The sequence below is a fragment of the Lathyrus oleraceus genome, chromosome 6, assembly GCF_024323335.1.
Source record: "Lathyrus oleraceus cultivar Zhongwan6 chromosome 6, CAAS_Psat_ZW6_1.0, whole genome shotgun sequence".
Classification (NCBI taxonomy): domain Eukaryota; kingdom Viridiplantae; phylum Streptophyta; class Magnoliopsida; order Fabales; family Fabaceae; genus Lathyrus; species Lathyrus oleraceus.
Window position 1 is genome coordinate 260,381,032 of NC_066584.1, and position 19,136 is coordinate 260,400,167.

At 32.9% G+C, this 19,136-nt stretch overlaps 1 protein-coding gene across 3 annotated transcripts; it reads right to left on the bottom strand.

Annotated features, from left to right (window-relative positions):
* Nucleotides 1-7,158: 7,158 nt before the first annotated feature.
* Nucleotides 7,159-17,747, bottom strand: LOC127092374 (myosin-6). 3 transcript variants are annotated; one of them, XM_051031234.1, is made up of 45 exons: nt 17,730-17,747; nt 17,406-17,534; nt 17,165-17,308; nt 16,935-17,080; nt 16,624-16,780; nt 16,414-16,472; nt 16,003-16,312; nt 15,763-15,905; nt 15,531-15,677; nt 15,315-15,416; nt 15,064-15,121; nt 14,888-14,989; nt 14,768-14,805; nt 14,473-14,599; nt 14,212-14,382; nt 13,985-14,116; nt 13,783-13,892; nt 13,552-13,612; nt 13,227-13,404; nt 12,922-13,127; nt 12,593-12,712; nt 12,400-12,498; nt 12,082-12,282; nt 11,743-11,847; nt 11,552-11,656; nt 11,349-11,453; nt 11,146-11,250; nt 10,943-11,047; nt 10,740-10,844; nt 10,537-10,641; nt 10,312-10,451; nt 10,113-10,215; nt 10,004-10,024; nt 9,816-9,875; nt 9,546-9,716; nt 9,249-9,383; nt 8,967-9,146; nt 8,745-8,843; nt 8,568-8,638; nt 8,369-8,468; nt 8,203-8,259; nt 8,028-8,084; nt 7,825-7,911; nt 7,653-7,732; nt 7,159-7,571 (listed from the first exon to the last, which is right to left on the bottom strand). In XM_051031234.1, the coding sequence occupies exons 1-45, from the start codon at nt 17,730-17,732 to the stop codon at nt 7,451-7,453; spliced, it is 5,160 nt and encodes a 1,719-aa protein (XP_050887191.1). In that variant the 5' UTR covers nt 17,733-17,747; the 3' UTR covers nt 7,159-7,450. The 3 variants fall into 3 exon arrangements, with proteins under 3 accessions (XP_050887191.1, XP_050887190.1, XP_050887192.1); XM_051031233.1 differs by having other exon boundaries at nt 16,935-17,308; XM_051031235.1 differs by lacking the exon at nt 10,943-11,047 and having other exon boundaries at nt 16,935-17,308.
* Between the last annotated feature and the right edge of the window lie 1,389 nt (nt 17,748-19,136).

Genomic DNA, 19,136 nt, shown 5'->3' on the forward strand with positions numbered 1-19,136 from the left:
TTTAATAGTTTCTTTTGAATCACGTTTTGCACAGGGATGCCACGTCTATGAAGAAATTTAGTTTAATAGTTTCTTTTGAATCACGTTTTGCACAGGGATGCGTTAAATTTTCATGCTTATGAGAAAACTTAATTTAATAATTTCTTTCAAATCATATTTTCTTTGCATAGGGATGCGTAAAATTTCCACATCTACTGAGAAACTTAGTTCAGTAGTTTCTTTCAAATCATACGCGTTAAATTTTCACGTATATGAATAAAGTTAGTTTAGTAGTAGTTCTTTTGAATCACGTGTTATTTGCATAGAAACGCGTTAAATTTTTATGTCTATGGAGAAACTTAATTTAAAAGTTTCATTTAAATCATGTTTTCTTTGAATAGCGCCTTAAATGTTCATGTTAATGAAAAAATTTAGTTTAGTAGTTTCTTTCAAGTCATGTTTTCTTTGTTTATGACACATATTTTCACGTCTATGAAGAAATTTAGTTTAATAGTTTCTTTTGAATCATGTTTCCTTTGCACATAGACGCGTTAGATTTTCGTGTCTACGAAAAAACTTAGTTTAATAATTTCTTTTAAATCATGAATTTTCACGTCTATTGAGAAGTGTAGTTCAATCATTTCTTTCAAATCGTTAAATTTTCACGTATATGAAGAAGTTAGTTTAGAAGTTTCTTTTAAATCACGTGTTCTTTGCATAGAGACGCATTAAATTTTTATGTCTATCGAGAAATTTATTTTACTAATAATAATTTCTTTTAAATCATGTTTTCTTTGCATAGAGACATGTTAAATTTGCAGGCCTATATTTTCTTTCAAATCACTTTTTCTTTTGCATAGTGATGTGTTAAATTTTCAAATATATGAAAAAATCTAATTTTAATTTCTTTCCAATAATGTTTTTTTTCATATGGACGAAATTTTCATGTCTTCGAAATACTTAATTTAGTAGTTGCTTGTAAATCATTAATTTAGTAGTTGCTTTTAATCACTTTATATTTGTATAAACTTAATTTAGTAGTTGCTTGTAAATCACTAATTTAGTAGTTGCTTTTAAATCACTTTATATTTGTATGGGAAGGCGTTAAATTTTCACGTCTATTAAAAAACTTATTTTATTAGTAATAGTTTCTTTGAAATCATATTTTTTTTCATAAGAATTGAGAAATACTCTTTAAACGGATTATAGAATAAATATTAAGTGTGATACTTGAATCCATTTTTTTAAAATAATCATTTGTCATTATATTTTTGTTAAAAAATAAATTATTATTTGTAATACAATAATTGTTTAAATGATCTTTTTGTTACAAATATATAATTTAAAGGACTACACTTAATGTATGTTTGTAATTTGAAAAAATGTTTCGAAACAAAAACATCTAAAAATACTATATTATTACAAAATCCAAACACCTAAACTAAAATATAATAAATCAATTTAGTCTAGACCATGTGATAAAGGCTCTATTTGATAAAAATAGTGGCTGATTGATAAACTAGTTGATAGCTTATAGTTTAGGGTTGATGGTTGATTTATAGCTTGTAGTTAGTGACCGATGATTTATAGTTGATAATCTAATTGAATTGTTTAGTCAAATTACCGACTCAATTAATTGATAAATTAAAATGACTTAAAAAGACATTTAATATATAATTATTTTATTTAAATTAAAATAAATTTTAAAGGGTAATAGTGAATTTTATTTAAAATAATAAGGATAAAAATGGAGAAAAAAATGATAAATTATAAGCTATAAAGTAAAATGCTATTTAAAAATAAGCTATAAGCTAATAAAATAAGTTATAAGTTTTTATTATCTGGTGAGTTTATAGTTATAAGTTCAAAAAAATGTCTTACCAATCTGGGTTTTTTTACCGAGATAACCCAGTTTTTCGAAAAAATTCCCAAAATAACCCAGTTTTCAGCAAAATTCCCAATCTACCCCACTTTTAGGAGGTGTCTCCAATTGAATTGGCGACTCCTCTTAAAAATTGCAAGGAGGCGCCAATTGGATTGGCTAGGGCAGGTGCCCTAGCCAATCCAATTGGCGCCTATGTGTAATTTTTAAGAGGAGTCGCCAATTCAATTGGCGACACCCTTAAAAAAGGCTCAAATGGAAAAACCTCCAACATGAAAGTTGTAGATCGTTTCAAGACAATGAATTTGGACATAAATTTTGCATCATTTGGATTTTATATGAGAACGTTATGGGCAGTTGAAGTTGGACTTCTGATTTTTTCAACTGTTATCTGACCTATAATGTTTTGTATTATCGCATGTGTTTCTGTTAGAGTTATGAAATTTTGTCCAACATAACAACTGAAGTACACATCTTAAAGTTTCCAATGAACTTGGTCCCACCTCAAAGTAATTAAAAATGAGTGAGTTAGGTCCTTGCGAACTTGACCCAAAATTAGGGTTTCTGTCAAAACATGTGTATGTGAATTTTGCCAAAAGGGACCAACTTCAAGCCCTTCTGTTTGAATGATAAAAACCTCAAATGACAAAACCTTCAACATAAAAGTTGTAGATCTTTTCAAGATAAAGAATTTGGACTAAAATTTTGCATCATTTGCATTTTTTTTAGAAAGGTATGGGCACCTGAACTTGGACTCTTTGATATTTCAACTGTTATCTGACGTATAATGTTTTGCCTTATCCCATGTGTTTCTTTTAGAATTATTAAATTTTGTTCAACATAACATTTTAAGTAGACATCTCAAATTTTGCAATGCACTTTGTCCCACCTCAAAATAATTAAAAATGAGTGAGTTAGGTCCTTGCGAACTTGACCCAAAATTAGGGTTTCTGTCAAAACATGTGTATGTGAATTTTGCCAAAAGGGACCAACTTCAAGCCCTTCTGTTTGAATGATAAAATCCTCAAATGACAAAACCTTCAACATAAAAGTTGTACATCTTTTCAAGACAATGAATTTGGACTAAAATTTTGCATCATTTGCAATTTTTTTGAGAAAGGTACTAAAATTCTCAAAAAAATTGCAAATGATGCAAAATTTTAGTCCAAATTCATTGTCTTGAAAAGATGTACAACTTTTATGTTGAAGTTTTTGTCATTTGAGGGTTTTATCATTCAAACATAAGGGCTTGAAGTTGGTCCCTTTTGGCAAAATTCACATACACATGTTTTGACAGAAACCCTAATTTTGGGTCAAGTTCGCAAGGACCTAACTCACTCATTTTTAATTATTTTGAGGTGGGACCAAGTGCATTGCAAAATTTGAGATGTCTACTTAAAATGTTATGTTGAACAAAATTTCATAATTCTAAAATAAACACATGGGATAATGCAAAACATTATACGTCAGATAACAGTTGAAATGTCAAAGAGTCCAAGTTCAGGTGCCCATACCTTTCTAAAAAAAATGCAAATGATGCAAAATTTTAGTCCAAATTCTTTATCTTGAAAAGATCTACAACTTTTATGTTGAAGGTTTTGTCATTTGAGGTTTTTATCATTCAAACAGAAGGGTTTGAAGTTGGTCCCTTTTGGCAAAATTCACATACACATGTTTTGACAGAAACCCTAATTTTGGGTCAAGTTCGCAGGGACCTAACTCACTCATTTTTAATTATTTTGATGTAGGACCAAGTGCATTGCAAAATTTGAGATGTATACTTCAAATGTTATGTTGGACAAAATTTCATATTTCTAAAAAAAACACATGCGATAATGCAAGACATTATAGGTCAGATAATAGTTGAAAAACTCAGAAGTCCAACTTCAACTGCCCATAACTTTCTCATAAAAATTCTAAATTATGCAAAATTTATGTCCAAATTCATTGTCTTGAAAAGATCTACAACTTTCATGTTGGAGGTTTTGCCATTTGAGCCTTTTTTAAGGGTGTCGCCAATTGAATTGGCGACTCCTCTTAAAAATTACACATAGGCGCCAATTGGATTGGCTAGGGCACCTGCCCTAGCCAATCCAATTGGCGCCTCCTTGCAATTTTTAAGAGGAGTCGCCAATTCAATTGGAGACACCTCTTAAAAGTGGGGTAGATTGGGAATTTTGCTGAAAACTGGGTTATTTTGGGAATTTTTTCGAAAAACTGGGTTATCTCGGTAAAAAAACCACCAATCTGATTCAAAATATTCTTAGTTGCATATTTAAAAATATTTTTAAGACTTGTTATTTGATCTCTTAATTAGGATTTAAAACTTAAATTATTATTCTCAAAAAACATTTAAAAATATGTCCTAATGATGAATTACACTTTAAATCATGGATCAACAAGATATAAAAGAGACCTAAGATGATAATTTTATTGATTTGTGAGATGCGTAAATTTAATATCTTAGTTAATATTCTAGAATATTTACACTTTTTATTGATAATTGATTTAGATTTGTATTAAAGAATTTACAAGTGTTGTCATCTTCCATTCTATTTTGGATGTTTTAAGTTTTAAAATAAATTTCTAAAATAAAAGTCATAATAAAATAATATTTTCTAAGTTTATGACTTAAGTGATTTAATTATTAAATGATATCATTCTTTGTGATGGTAATTTAATGAAATTAATAATAAATTAGTGTAACAAAAGAAAAATTATTTGAATCAATAATTGTCGTTTGAATCAATAATTGTGATCAATGAGAAGTTGAAAGATGAACAAATTTTTTAAGAGAAAAATATTAAGAAGATCAAAGGAGGAAATCAAACTTTCTCTTTGAGGCCTTATCTTAATCAAAAAATTATGTTGATGTGGTTGATATGCAAGTAGGGGAGAATGAAAGTGGAAGATCATACAAGGATATGGTTACGTGGATAGAATGAAAAGATGGTTAGAGAGCCTGACTTCCAAAAGCAAGATATTGATGAAGGGAATAATGAGGACATGGAAGGTATGAAGGTGGAGGAGTGTCGGGTAGGGGAAATACGACCACTCATCCTTTATTTTCTCTTAATTTGAAGAAAAGTGAATTCACCGTTCATGGAGGATAAGGGCGATTATTAAATTGTTATGACAAGTAGTAGGATATAAGGCATTGGAAATGAAGTTGAAGTAAATGTGGGTCCAGAAAGGTGTAAATCAGTATTATGGACTTGAATAATGATTATTATCTTATAGCTTTTACGCATGAAGATGATAAGAATGTGGCACTTTCTAATGGCCTTTGGTTCATCTACGATCACTACATAACAATTAAGGAATTGAGTCAAACTTTCCATCCGTCCAACAATACAATTGAGAATGTGGCTATTTCGATTCGAGATCAGGAATCCCTATAAAGTACTACGATGAAAATGTGTTATTATTCACTGGCAATCGCGTTGGAAGATCAGTCAAAGATGATAAAGAAAAACATACTACAATAGAAGTGTGGGAATAATGCTAGGTTATGTGTTTAAGTTAGCCTCACTAAGTCACTCCTAGCAATGTTTACCATCAAATGGAGAAAGTATAATATTGAGTACGAAGGATTGCATCTGATTTGTATAACTTACATAAAGTTTGATCATTATAAGAAAGGTTACCCTGATAAAACTAAACGTCAAGAGTTAAGAAATGGTGAAGTGTCAAATAATAATGAAAATGGGTATTAGGAGGGGAGGCGTGAGGAAAGTTGGTTGAAGGTGAGTTAGAGGGCCCATGAAGGTTGTTTAGAAGCATCGTAAGGTCGCTGGGTGGCTGACGGAAAGAGGAACATTGGACCGATTAAAATTAATGAAGATATGTCATTAAAAGGGTCGAGATTTGTTTGCTTAAGTGAGAAAATTCTAGAACTTAATGTAGATTATGCTATTAATAAGGGAGAGGAAGAAAAGAGAAGGAAATATTTTAAATGAGGGATCTGATTTGACATTGAATAGTGATAACAATATATGTGCGCATGAAGAAATGACGCAAGGTATTAAAGGTAAAAAGATTTTTTTTAAAGTGAGTGTTGTAATTGTTAATTCAAATGGAGCAATTATTCAGGAAAAAGAAAACAACGCGAGTAAACTGGCAACACGTTGAACAAACTCATTTGAAGGAAAAACATGTGCATTTGGTAAAAAATGGGTAAAAATTATGGTGGAAAAAATGAAATTAAAAAGTATGGACAAAATTATTAAGGAACATTTCCAAAGGCTTGATAATGAGAATGTTGGATGTGAGGAGAATGAAAGTGTGGAAGATGGTTTGCGTTACCATTCAAGTACAATGGTACATGAAGCAATAAGTATGGGGCGACTCTTTTGGGCTCTTACTTTATGGGTCAAATAGAGGTTACTACACATATACTTATAGATCTCTAAATTTTATGGATACACCTCTTATTGCTAATATAATCACTAGTGTAACTAGTAAAGATGTGGAGATTAGTACAAAGAATGAAGAATTTATAGATGTTATGGATCATAGACCAAGTGCATCATATGAATATGAAGCATATATGGAGGGGGTGTCAAAGACACCTAAGGACAACCAATAAGTGGTTGAAGTTGTGGTTTATTCCTGCTAGAACGTTTTCTTATGATGAGTACAAGAAATAAAACTTTTGTGTGGAATTGTAGAGGTGTAGTCCATATGGTTTTTTCCTTGATTGGAAATAATACGTGATTATGCCTAAAATACTTATGCTTGTTATTGTTCAGACATATTGTGATCCTAGCAAGTTGGATTTAACTTTCCAATTGTTGGGTTAAGATGATTTTCTTGTAATGATCCATCAAGGATATGCATGAGGTATTATTGTTGTTTGGATGAAGGAGAATTTTTTTGTTGAGTTATAACTATGGAATAAGAAATCTCCGTTTATATATTTGTGTGTTCACTATCCGCAAGATAGATAGTAGTTTTTTACTACAATATATATCCGTCGGAATAAAGAGAATATAATACTTTTATGGGATGGTATGCTAAGCATCGATGAAAATAGAAATGACCCTTGGTTGTTGGTCGCGGACTTTAATGATATTATTGATGTCATTGAGAAGAAAGTGTAGCTTCGGTCTCTATTCGGAGGTGCAATATATTCAGAGGAAGAATAAATGCTTGCAATCTGTTGGACCTTGACACAATATGACCGAAGTTCACTTAGAGAATACATATTTACTATGATGCACATGTAGGGGTATAATATTCGGTGCGGGTACCCGTACATGATACAATAATTTTTAAAAATAAATAGAAACAAAATGTTAACATGCCTCTTTCAAAAACAATCTATAGGATCAACTTCTATCATTTTACAAATGTTACTTTTCTTCCCTCTTACTATTACAAAGATTTGTGCCTCAAGTGAACATCCATATAAGATAATCTAATGAAAATTAATGTCAAAGAGAATGATAACAAGAATTAGGAAACCTACCCTGCCTTATGCTACTATATATAACCAATACAAATATGGATGCCACTGAAAAAATGAAGAAAACAAAAAGGAGTGGGTGGATTTACAACATGGTGATGATTAATCAGCTGCATTGAGCATTAACTATAATCATGTAAGAATTGGAAGGATGCACTCTCGAGTAGTTCCGAAGGCGGTTTTACTTTCGGAATTGTCTTATCTTTTTGAGAATGCGAAACCTCTTCAACAATGATAGGAAGACTGCAGAAAGATGTAAAATTCAGTTTCCAAATTAAATAAGGTGGCTTTTACCAATGTGCATATATGTTGCATGATGTTTACCTTGAATTGTCTTCCAACAAGAAGGATTTGTCATCTTCGCCTACATCGTCTGTCATTAGCAGTTTTATTCTAGTAGTTACCTGCACGAGTATATAGCAGTAATTACTATTAACGAAATATATTCGGAGAAAAAAGGAATTTCGTTCTACTTTCATCAGATTCTGAAACTTACATCTGTTGATACACTTTTGGAGTTCTCATTTTCATTTTCGTTCGAGTATAGTGTACATAATCTATAAAGCTGTTGAGAACTCAAGACCTGAATTCAGCATATGCAGATGTTAGAGAAACGTTAAACCAACGTGTTATGTATATTATACCCGATTTAATATATTATACAGTCTGATAGTGTTCTACCTAGAGGAGAACACTTACCGGGCAGATGTCATTTGTAAGATCATCGTAGGATATTTCGTCCTTCTCTTGAGAAACCTGGAGAAATGATTGCAACGAAACTAAGACGGGAGAGAAACGCGTGCTCGAGGGTTTAGGAAATTTAATGTATTGCATTATAAAGAAAAATAGTTTGCAGCTGAAGCGATAAGCATACCAAGAATCTAACTGCTTGTTTTGAATGGTTGAGTTCATCCAAAGACGAGCCAGCATACTGCAACAGAAACAGTTATTTGCTAAATAAAAACTAATTCATTGTTCACATAATTCATTTGATTTCAATGCAACTATGCGAGTTAGAAAAGTGCGAAGATAGTGTATACCTCTTCGGTTACTTCAGTACACCATAATTCTAGTTCAGCTAACCCTGATTTTATATATTCTCCAGAGTTGAATGTGCAGCATTCTTTATGCAATAGAAGGCTAGACAACAAAACATAATTCGAGATAATTATAGAGACTAAAACATATTTAGCCATTAATTTTTCCGATAAAACGTGCCGAATGAAACAAGACACTTACCTGTTAAATATTTCTGCGTTAATATATTGAAACGTCTGATTAAATACCTTTTGAATTAGAATAGGAGGCACCTGAGAGAAAGAACGAAAAAAACGGTTTGCTCAACTTTATAACGAAGGACTCAAAATATAAGGGATGAAAGATTCTAAATCACTGCACTATCAAACCTTTACATACATAATTTTCTTTTAGAATCTTGAGAAATCTATCAAGGCATTCAATAATTTTGAGCCATGAACCAGATGGTTGGCTGTCGTCGTTTCGTGTTCTCTGCTCCTGAAGTAAGAAAATAACATGCAAGTTGAATAAGCATATATTTTACTGCACATTGCTATCATACATATGGAAATGCATTAAAAACATACTTGGTGATGAAATATACAACCGGCATACGCATACCTCTATGCAAGTAGAAAGTAGAGGGGACAATTCTTTCTTCATATTTTCTCGAACGATTCCATATATCTTTTCCACGTAAGCTGCAAGCTGTTGCTTGAAAAGCAAAGCTGGATACTTTGCTTCAACTTGATGTTCTACATCAAACGAACCACTCGAAAGACTATTCGATGAGCGGAAACCCTGAGAAACACCATTGTATTTCGTATTTTAGTCTAATGTCATTATGTGTAGGTTTAAGTTACCAAAATTAAAAAATTAGATCGGTATAATTAAACTTAGCACCTGAGTCACTCTTCCAAAAAACCCTGTTGGAGTGGGTGGTTTTCGTGCCGGTGCTCTTAAACATCGTTGAAGGTGAAAAAACAAAGCAGATGTATTGGACAGCCAATAAGCCATACAATTGTCATTATCCTGATCCTGCGAAAATGTTGCATGTAATATCATATCAGACCTTGCGAAAGCGAGCATAGATAATGTAATGACACAAAAATCAAGATTTAAAGACTTTTAATTCTCGTGTTTATAGCTAAATCCTAAAGTTTGAAAAATCATTTGAGTGAATAAGGTGTTAGATGTTACCTCTATTGCAGAACCGATCAGCTGAATAAGACGATCAAAGATACTTGTCTTATCTGCTTCAAAAGATTTCCAATGTAGCAAACAGTTATAAAGGGTAAATGCCGCAACAGGTTTCCCATCAGAGAACCCGATATCTTTTACCACACACTTGAAAAGAGCATCTACACTCTCCTACACCCAAAGAAAGTAACAAAAGTGATAATTTGATTAAATGCGTCGAAACTATATAACAATATCACTTAAATCAAAAATTGTTTTGCTAGAGTATACTTGATGCCTCTCCATATGAGATCTCCTCACAGATTCTGAACCAAGTGTTTTTACTGCAACCTATAGAAAATATAACTTTTCTTCAAAACCATGACAAAAGAATAGGAATTTTTTTCTCTTGATGAATACGAAAATGATAAAATTACAAGGAAAGTTAAAGGGATTCAATTCGAAAAACAATTTATTACCGGATGACCATTTTCCAAGGGCTGTAATGATAAAAGAAAAGTAAGTTAATATAAATCTCCAATTAGAGTACCAACATTCTCACTTAATGAACAATGCTTTTGTATTTACCGGAATTGCAGCAGGTGTTATTCTCTTGGATGATGAGGTCAATAGCGTTTGCTTTCGGAAAATTTGATTCTCGGTTTCCATATCAGAAAGTTTTTCTTCAAGCCTGATATGCAATAATGTAAACATATCAAATAAAATAAAACACAATATCCATTTAATTCAATCTTGCAATAGAAGACGCAAAAGTTGTTATAAAAACCTTTGCATGTTTGTCTTTAGCTCAATCATCTTTGATTCTGTTTCTATAATTTGATTCATCCGCTCCTCACTAATCGTGCTAGTTTCTTCATATTTCTTTTCTGTCTCGTCAATTTTTCTTTCCAATGAACTAACCTGATCCTGCAAAATATCAGAAGTAAAAATAGTTACGGATACTAGGACAAACTGAGAAAAATAAATTTCAAACGCTCGACAAAATTTATACCTTAAAATGTTCCTTTTCTTCACTGAGCTTATTAATCACTTCATTGTCCGTAAAACTAGCAGGAAACTCCTCTTTAGTTTTCTTTTCCAACGAATTAACCAGCTCCTGTAAAACACCAAAAATTACAATCATTTCGTAGACTATGACACATCTCGATATGCATAAATGATAAAATTTCCAATCACTTTCTAGATGATGCTTACTTTGAGCTGTTCATTTTCTGTAGTAAGCTTATTAATCACTTCATTTTCAGTAAAACTAGAAGGAAGCTCCTCTTTAGTCTTCTTTTCCAACGAATTAACCAGCTCCTGTAAAACACCAAAAATTACAATCATTTCGTATACTATGACACATCTCGATATGCATAAATGATAAAATTTCCAATCACTTTCTAGATGATGCTTACTTTGAGCTGTTCATTTTCTGTCGTAAGCTTATTAATCACTTCATTTTCAGTAAAACTAGCAGGAAGCTCCTCTTTAGTCTTCTTTTCCAACGAATTAACCAGCTCCTGTAAAGCACCAACAAATGAAAATATTTCGGATACGATAACACATCTCGATATGCATAAATGATAAATTTTCCAACCATTTTCTAGATGATGCTTACTTTGAGCTGTTCATTTTCTGTCGTAAGCTTATTAATCACTTCATTTTCAGTAAAACTAGCAGGAAGCTCCTCTTTAGTCTTCTTTTCCAATGAATTAACCAGCTCCTGTAAAGCACCAACCAGTGAAAATATTTCGGATACGATAACACATCTCGATATGCATAAATGGTAAACTTTCCAACCATTTTCTAGATAATGCTTACTTTGAGCTGTTCATTTTCTGTCGTAAGCTTATTAATCACTTCATTTTCAGTAAAATCAGCAGGAAACTCCTCTTTAGTTTTCTTTTCCAATGAATTAACCAGCTCCTGTAAAACACCAACAAATGAAAATATTTCGGATACGATAACACATCTCGATATGCATAAATGATAAATTTTCCAACCATTTTCTAGATAATGCTTACTTTGAGCTGTTCATTTTCTGTCGTAAGCTTATTAATCACTTCATTTTCAGTAGAATCAGCAGGAAACTCCTCTTTAGTTTTCTTTTCCAATGAATTAACCAGCTCCTGTAAAGCACAAAAATAACAATTATTTCGTATACTATGACACATCTCGATATTAACTTTCGACACACTTTCTATATAATGCTTACCTTGAGTTGTTCATTTTCTGTAGTAAGCTTATTAACCAGTTCATTGTTGGTAACATTATCAGAAAGCTCTTGTTCAGTTTTCTTTTCCAATGACTCAACAAGCTCCTGCAAAGCACCAAAAGTAACAATAATTTTGGAAACTATGACACAGCCGGATTTGGATTGCATGCAGTCAAGGCCGATATTCACACATTCAGTATATCCGGGGGCCATTGGACCAAGATTGGATGGTCCAGATGTAAAGTTCTATTTTTTATCAAACTTCTAGCCGTCCGATCTCAACCCAACTGCCACATGTGTTGACTGCATGAATGTGTCAGATTTATGACTATTGGTTACCTTGAGTTGTTCATTTTCTGCAGTAAGTTTATTGATCAATTCATTATTAGCAACATTATTTTCCAGTAAAGTTGGAACTTGTTCAGCTAATTTCTTTGCAGCCTCGCGTTCCTGAATGAGCTCCGATTTAGTTTCTTTGAACTGAAGCTCCATCTCTTCCAAAGCACATTGTAATTTTTCATTTTCCTGTGTCTTGGCTTCCTCAATATCATAATGAACCAAAACAGTTAGAATGTCAGTAAAATAAGATATCCAAACAGTTAGAATGTATTAATTTCATACTTTAGCATTTTCAGTTACTATGAATAAATAAATTACCCTCATTCTCTTCTCTGTCTCTAGACACTCAGATAGTTCCTCAACTTGCTTTTCTAGATGAATTTTCGCGGCTTCTAGGGCCTTGGATTCCTTAGCAGCCTGCAGGAATTTAAAATTTTCAAGAATGAATTTTTTGTTAGTGAAGATGAAAAGGAAACATATAGAACTACATACTAGAGGCAAAAAATAACACCATTTTAAGCTTTCGAAGTTCTCTTCGTGCTCGTGTTCTCCTCCAGGAGCACTGCATTGCGATTGTTGCTTTCTTTAGCCTTTGGAAATAAGTATGAGCTAAATAACATCTGTAGTAACCCTATGATTGAAAAAAAAGCTCACATTAATTAATTTAAACATACTTTATGTATAACGATTCACCAAATATCATGTTCTATGAATATACGACGGGATTTATAAAGTAATGAAGCTTATTATATTGAAGGCAAGGTTAAACAGAAATCTCAAATTTCAGTTGAGACATCTAATTAGTAAAGAGAGTGAATTTTGAAATAGGCTAACTCCTACCTGAATAACAGTTGCAGCGTGTGTCCGCTTCCTGAATCGAAGTTCATTTCTAGCAGCCATTCCCCGCATGCCGGTTTGAATACAAACAGCTTTGGAATAGGTAGTTTTATAAGCACTTCTCGAAAGATACATGCGGATTTGTTTCTGGATTATCAAAGATGCGGCCTCCCTTCTCATGCATTCATACCGACGTCTTGCAAGTTGTCCTATGTTAAGTTCATAGGATACGTAAAACTAAATGACTTAGAAAATGGATAACAAGATTATTCATACATAGTATCAAAAAGGATTCAAATAATTGCTACCTTTAATAGCCCTTTGTAGTTCTATGGCAGAAAATCGCAATAACTTGTACTGTTTCTCACAAATATATGTGCGAGCTTTTTTCTGAATAACGATTGCGGATCTTCCTAGGACCTCGGCACGACATGCATCTAGTTCTGCCATTTGACCTGCTCTCAGGAAAACTTTTGTCTTTCCTATCTGCAAAGAAACCCAAACAGCATTTTATTCCAATCCATATTATCATACATAGCGTGTTCGAAATTTTTTAGCATCATCATCTATGATTCAATGTAACCTGCGAGCAAATAAAAATACTATAACTGAGATTAAGATAAGAACTACTACCTGATAACCTTTAAGGTTTGCTTTATCTATAAGTCTCTTGCAAGCCGTCATCTCATCAGGACTGCAGATGTATATTTATTATTAGTTATTTCAGATATAGTTGTGTTATTTGAACATCTAAAATCGGAAAAATTTCGCGACAACAATCTAGGTGGTTAATTATGTTCAGTATAATCACATTCATCTGTATGATCAGAAAAAGAAAACACGGAAAAAAGGAGAAGTAAATACCATGATTTTAGAACCTTAGGTTCCAATATACTAAACCGCTGAACAAATTCATCAAAGTTCTTTCGAGTTGGATATCCAGCGCAACTTATCCTAATTGCCTCCATTACACCCTGTAAAAGGCATCCACAGAGTTTGAAGTAACTTGAAACAAAAATATTCATGTCATAATAAAGAACAAGGCTAATATGGGGGTTGAACTCACCCCACATCGAAGCTGCTGTAACACATCGTTGTTCTCAAATATCCCCGGCTTAAGAAGATTATTTGGCTTTACGCAACGAATGTAGTGTGGCTCAGTCGCACTCAATGTTTCAAGCAAAGATTGCAGTTGTTGCTTCATTCCATAAGCAATAAGAATAACAATGATCAATAGTTATATACAAAAAGACTTATAATTTTCAAGCATATGCATGTTTAAAGAAAACCGACCTTAAACTGAGTGGCTATAGAAGAAAACTTTGTTGATTTAGTACTTTCCTCGTGTAAAGGTGGGAAAAGTCCTGAAACAAAGGAGCACTTGGAAGCACAGAGCAGCGCAGCGTGTTCCGGAACAACGTAGTCTTTGTTTTTATCAAGGAAAAGATCAGTTTGATAAGTGACCTGAAATCAAAAATCGACATATATACTAAGCTTTTAACTTCATATTTTATGGTTGATAAAACTGCGTAGACCAAAATGTATTTTACTCACATCACCAGCATAGTGATTGATGGTGAAGTCAGTTCGTGACAACTTCGGTTTGCTGAATCGCTTATTGTCCTTAAGTGTTTGATATAGCTTTTCAGCAAATGTTTCGTGCGTTGATCTTGGAAACATACTACAAAGAATAAGCAGGACAATATATAAAAGAATGACTATAAAACATAGTTATTGCTCAAAGTATATATATTTGCATGCGCTAACGCCACTTTACGTTATGTAAAATGACATAAACAAACCATTAACTATAATACAAATATTTGAACTATTCTCATTTAATACATACCAGGCCTCGTCCAGAAGAGCAATAACGCCGCCAGGTTTCTGAAGTTATAAACAAGAATGAGATGACAAACTGATAGAACTTTTCTAAAATGACAAAAATGCATGGAAGGGTGAGTTGCACCTTCTCAATAAGATCGAGAACATCTTGATTATCAACGAACTCTATATAACTCCAATCAATTTCTTCCTTTGTATATTCCTCTTGCTCCATTTTGAAGACATGCTGCATAATGAAATAATGAAGTGTTATTTGAGTCTATAGAAATTGTTTACCAGGAGATAGTAGAAAAATCAAACCTGGTTGAAATGCTGCTGTAACTTCTCATTTGTCAAATTGATACAAAATTGCTCGAAGCTGAACAGGGCCGATGTAAAGTTAGTTACTGTTAGAACAAGAACTGTTGTTCAAAAGTAAATAGATACGAAAAGCGTAAATAGAGAACACAAGAAATTCGTTCACATAGATTGGCCAAATGTGCATATGTCTCCGACTACAGAGCGATAAATTTCATATAAAACTAGGCAAGAGGGTGGTTAAGATTAAGAACCTGTTTGTCTTGAAACTCTCGAATCCGTATATATCTAGAACTCCAATTAAGTTCTTCGAAGTTGGATCTTGTCCAATAGAGTTGTTAATCTTGTCCACAATCCTGGATTAACCATTGTTTTCATCAATCGAATACATTAGCGGATGCATATCGAAACGAGGTTTCATAACAATGTATTAACTAATTTACTTTTTTCATGAACTTGACACGAATTACCAGTCAAAAAGCCTTGAATAAACAATTTTAGCCAATGCATCTCGACTGAGAGCTGCAGAATTTGGATCAAGGCATTTTGTTATAGCCTCACCACGAGTCACTATAAGGCGTTTGCAAAAAGAGTCTTCAAGGGACTTTTCATCGCACCTACCATGACGCGTTCCACGTCAGTGAAAATTGATTTTCGTTAAAAGCAAGTTGAACGTAAAACTTCAAGCGTAAATGCACTTACATCAAAAGTTCAGCTGCGGTTTTTAGGTGGAAATAAGATTTGTCATCTTTAGGTTTAGAGGAATCCATTCCTTCATCCACTGCTTTAACAAATTCAATGTTTCCTAAATGAAGTACAGCAGCTACTGTTCGAAAGATCGCATCCTGATAAGAGAGATATGATACGAAAAATTCTCGTAAGAATGAAAAAGTACAAAAAATAATGGAAGAAAGAACTATGTAATAGAGAATTTTAACGTACTGTTTCATCAGCGCTGATTCCAACAACTTCCATGGCTCTCCTTGTTGCAAGGTACTCCTTTGAATCATCCAACGCATCCAGTTCATAGCAATTTGATTGATTAAGATAATGAAAGGATCTCGGATTTCCCAATTTGAACCGTTCAACATCCTCTTTTGGCGCAGCACAAAGCATATAAAAGCAATGATAATTTCTCTCGGGATCAGAAACTTGACAAACGCGTGATCGCTCTAGCAAATACGTTCTGATAGCAGCTCCTGAAATTCTCCCCTTTCGATCAAACTGAATCTCCACAAACTTACCAAAACGACTGAAATTATACTATGTAAGCTTAGGACAGTCTTTAAAATAACAATTACGAGAAATAAGGATATTATAGAGATTGCGAAGTTTATAAAAAAAAATGAATACCTTGAATTATTATTCCTAACTGTCTTTGCATTCCCAAATGCTTCTAAAACAGGATTGGACTGCATAAGTGCATATGATTAAGCATCATGTTCTCATTATTTAAGCTATGTAGGAGTATCAACTTAGACACGACACTGACACATGTGATTACATGTTAGTGTCAGGGGCGTGTCTGGTGTCAGTGCTCGATAGATATTTAGTTTTTCTTACCTCGAGAACTTGTTGCTCGACAGACCGTCCCTCAGTTGCTGCTCTCCCTCCCAAATAAGCAAGATAATGCATAAGCATCTTTGTGCTTTCTGTTTTACCGGCTCCACTTTCTCCACTAACCAAAATTGCCTGGCTTTTTTCTTCGTTTATCATCTTCCTGCATATATACTTATCTCTTTTGGTCACTGCTCTCGCATCGTATTCATAATGTTGTATAGTTTGTAATGATTTTCGGATATTAACCAAAGCTATTACATATTGCAGATGGATTATAAAGAAACATTTATGCAGGAAAAAAAGCAACAAGATACCTATATGCATAACCTGCAATTGCAAAAGGATGTGGACTCTGCTCACCAAAAGACACGCCTTTATACTTTGCCATTGTATCAGCCGCATACAAATGAGGTAACCTTTGAAAAGGGTTCACTGCTATCAAGATGTTTCCTGTGTATGTCTGCATGCAACACACCGTCACGACGATTGTAAGAGTTAATGCAGAAAACACGAAACACGAGTATGATGAGATGTGATCTATTACATATATATCATTGAGGGTATAACGAATTTGCAAATTCTGAAGTACTCCCGGTTCATGCAGATATGCAAGTCGTGTCATATCTTCCACTCCGTTAGGTGGAAACTCAGGATCTTTCGGGTATATATTAGCTGATTTGCTCACAACCTGAAATACAAGTTACAAATAAACAACATAAACTACAAAGCACTGACACAGACACGGATACCGGAGACAACACTGGTCCTAACACGTAGATTCTCACCTTTGTTCCTGATTCAAAGCTAACGGTGATCTCGTTATCTTTAGATTCAAGAATTTCTCCATCTAACCAAGCTTGATCAGTGTCCTCAACCCAAACATGAGATCCAACAAAATAAGTGAGTTGAGCAGCCTGTACATTCAAATACAAAATCAGTACTTCTATATATAATCTTGTTTAAAGTGCTTTTTTCACACTTTCTAATTCTTAAAAAAAAAAACTTATCTAATAGTGCAACCATCTATACTTTCTACTACTAGAAATATATCATTTTCCGACCGGTCTTCAAACCCTAATTAAAGATAATTACAGAAAGTAGATGATTACCATTGTAAAATGAAACACTAAGCACCCAAATCAGCTGCTCAAACCTGAAATTCCATCAACAGAATCTACCAAGCAACCAACTTGGATTATTCAATCTCCAACCTTTCTTTTTTTATACTCAATCAATCTCCGAGCTTAAACAACGCGCAACGAGTAATTAACTTCTTGCTGATAACAACTTCTCAATCTCTTGACTAAAAGAAACTTTGCTAACAAAGTTGGAAGATAACTGTTTAAACTATAGGAGTCGTCGGCGCGGGAAAATGTCGTTGCAGAAGAGGCTTCACAATCACACAAGAAGAAGAACTTCCAACCTTATGTTAATTAAACCCCTCCTCTGCAACTATATCTCCCCTGAATTATTTCCTTCCTTGTTTATTTCTAAGGCACAATAAAAATCTTCTTCTTGTTCTTTCTATGTTCCCCAACGATGAATGTGTTACAACATGATGATAACATGATACATTATTATTAACGACATGTTCATGTGTCACTAAACAACGTTGTTAAAACCATTCCATGCAAACCCTTCTGTCGTTGATATCCAAAATCCTCATCATCACCAAATAACATTTCCTATGAAATGAAGAAATTCTTAAAACATCATGTGTTGTTGTCGTGTTGTTGATGATCCTATAAAGATGAATGAATTTCTAAAGAGAAAAATGTAGAAAAAATAATAATAATTGTTGGGGACAATTAAAATCTACACCTTTGTTTCAATAAAAAACCAGCCTCCATTGTCATGAATGAATCTACCCAGTGTGGTTGTTTTGTAACCAGTAAAATGAATCTGAATTTTTTTTTGATAGAAAAAAAATGTATTTTTTTTTATTTGCAGAATTTAATGGTTTAGAAAATGTCACTTTTTTTTACTAGTTGTAGAGTTGTATTGTATTGGTGCAATGATGGCATGTTAATGATGATACCCGTATTAAGGAAAAACCGGAGATTATAACTAACTTTTCTGACGTGCTTAAATCTACACTATTCCCTATTTTTATTCTTATGTTTAATTAAAAAAACATTTATCTTCATTCTTTAATCGATCTTCATTTAAAATTAATCTATTAACATTTCACATAACCAAGCATTTATAAATCACCATTAAATAACAATAATTTGTTCCATTAAGGAAACTAAATTGGTAATGGTAGACATTACCTATATGGTGTGAGTTGGAACCCGCGACATCTCATTATTCGTTTTAAAAAATTAAATTTTAACTACTAGATTGCAAATATAACAATAATTTAAAATATTTTACCATCCATCAAGAAAGTCTAAATTTGATTATTTTTTTTAAATAATCAATAGTTTTTTAAAATTGAAAATAATCAATAATTAAAAAAAAATAGGTTTACAAGAGAATGCGCCAGATGAATTGGCGTACCCTCTAAGCATTAA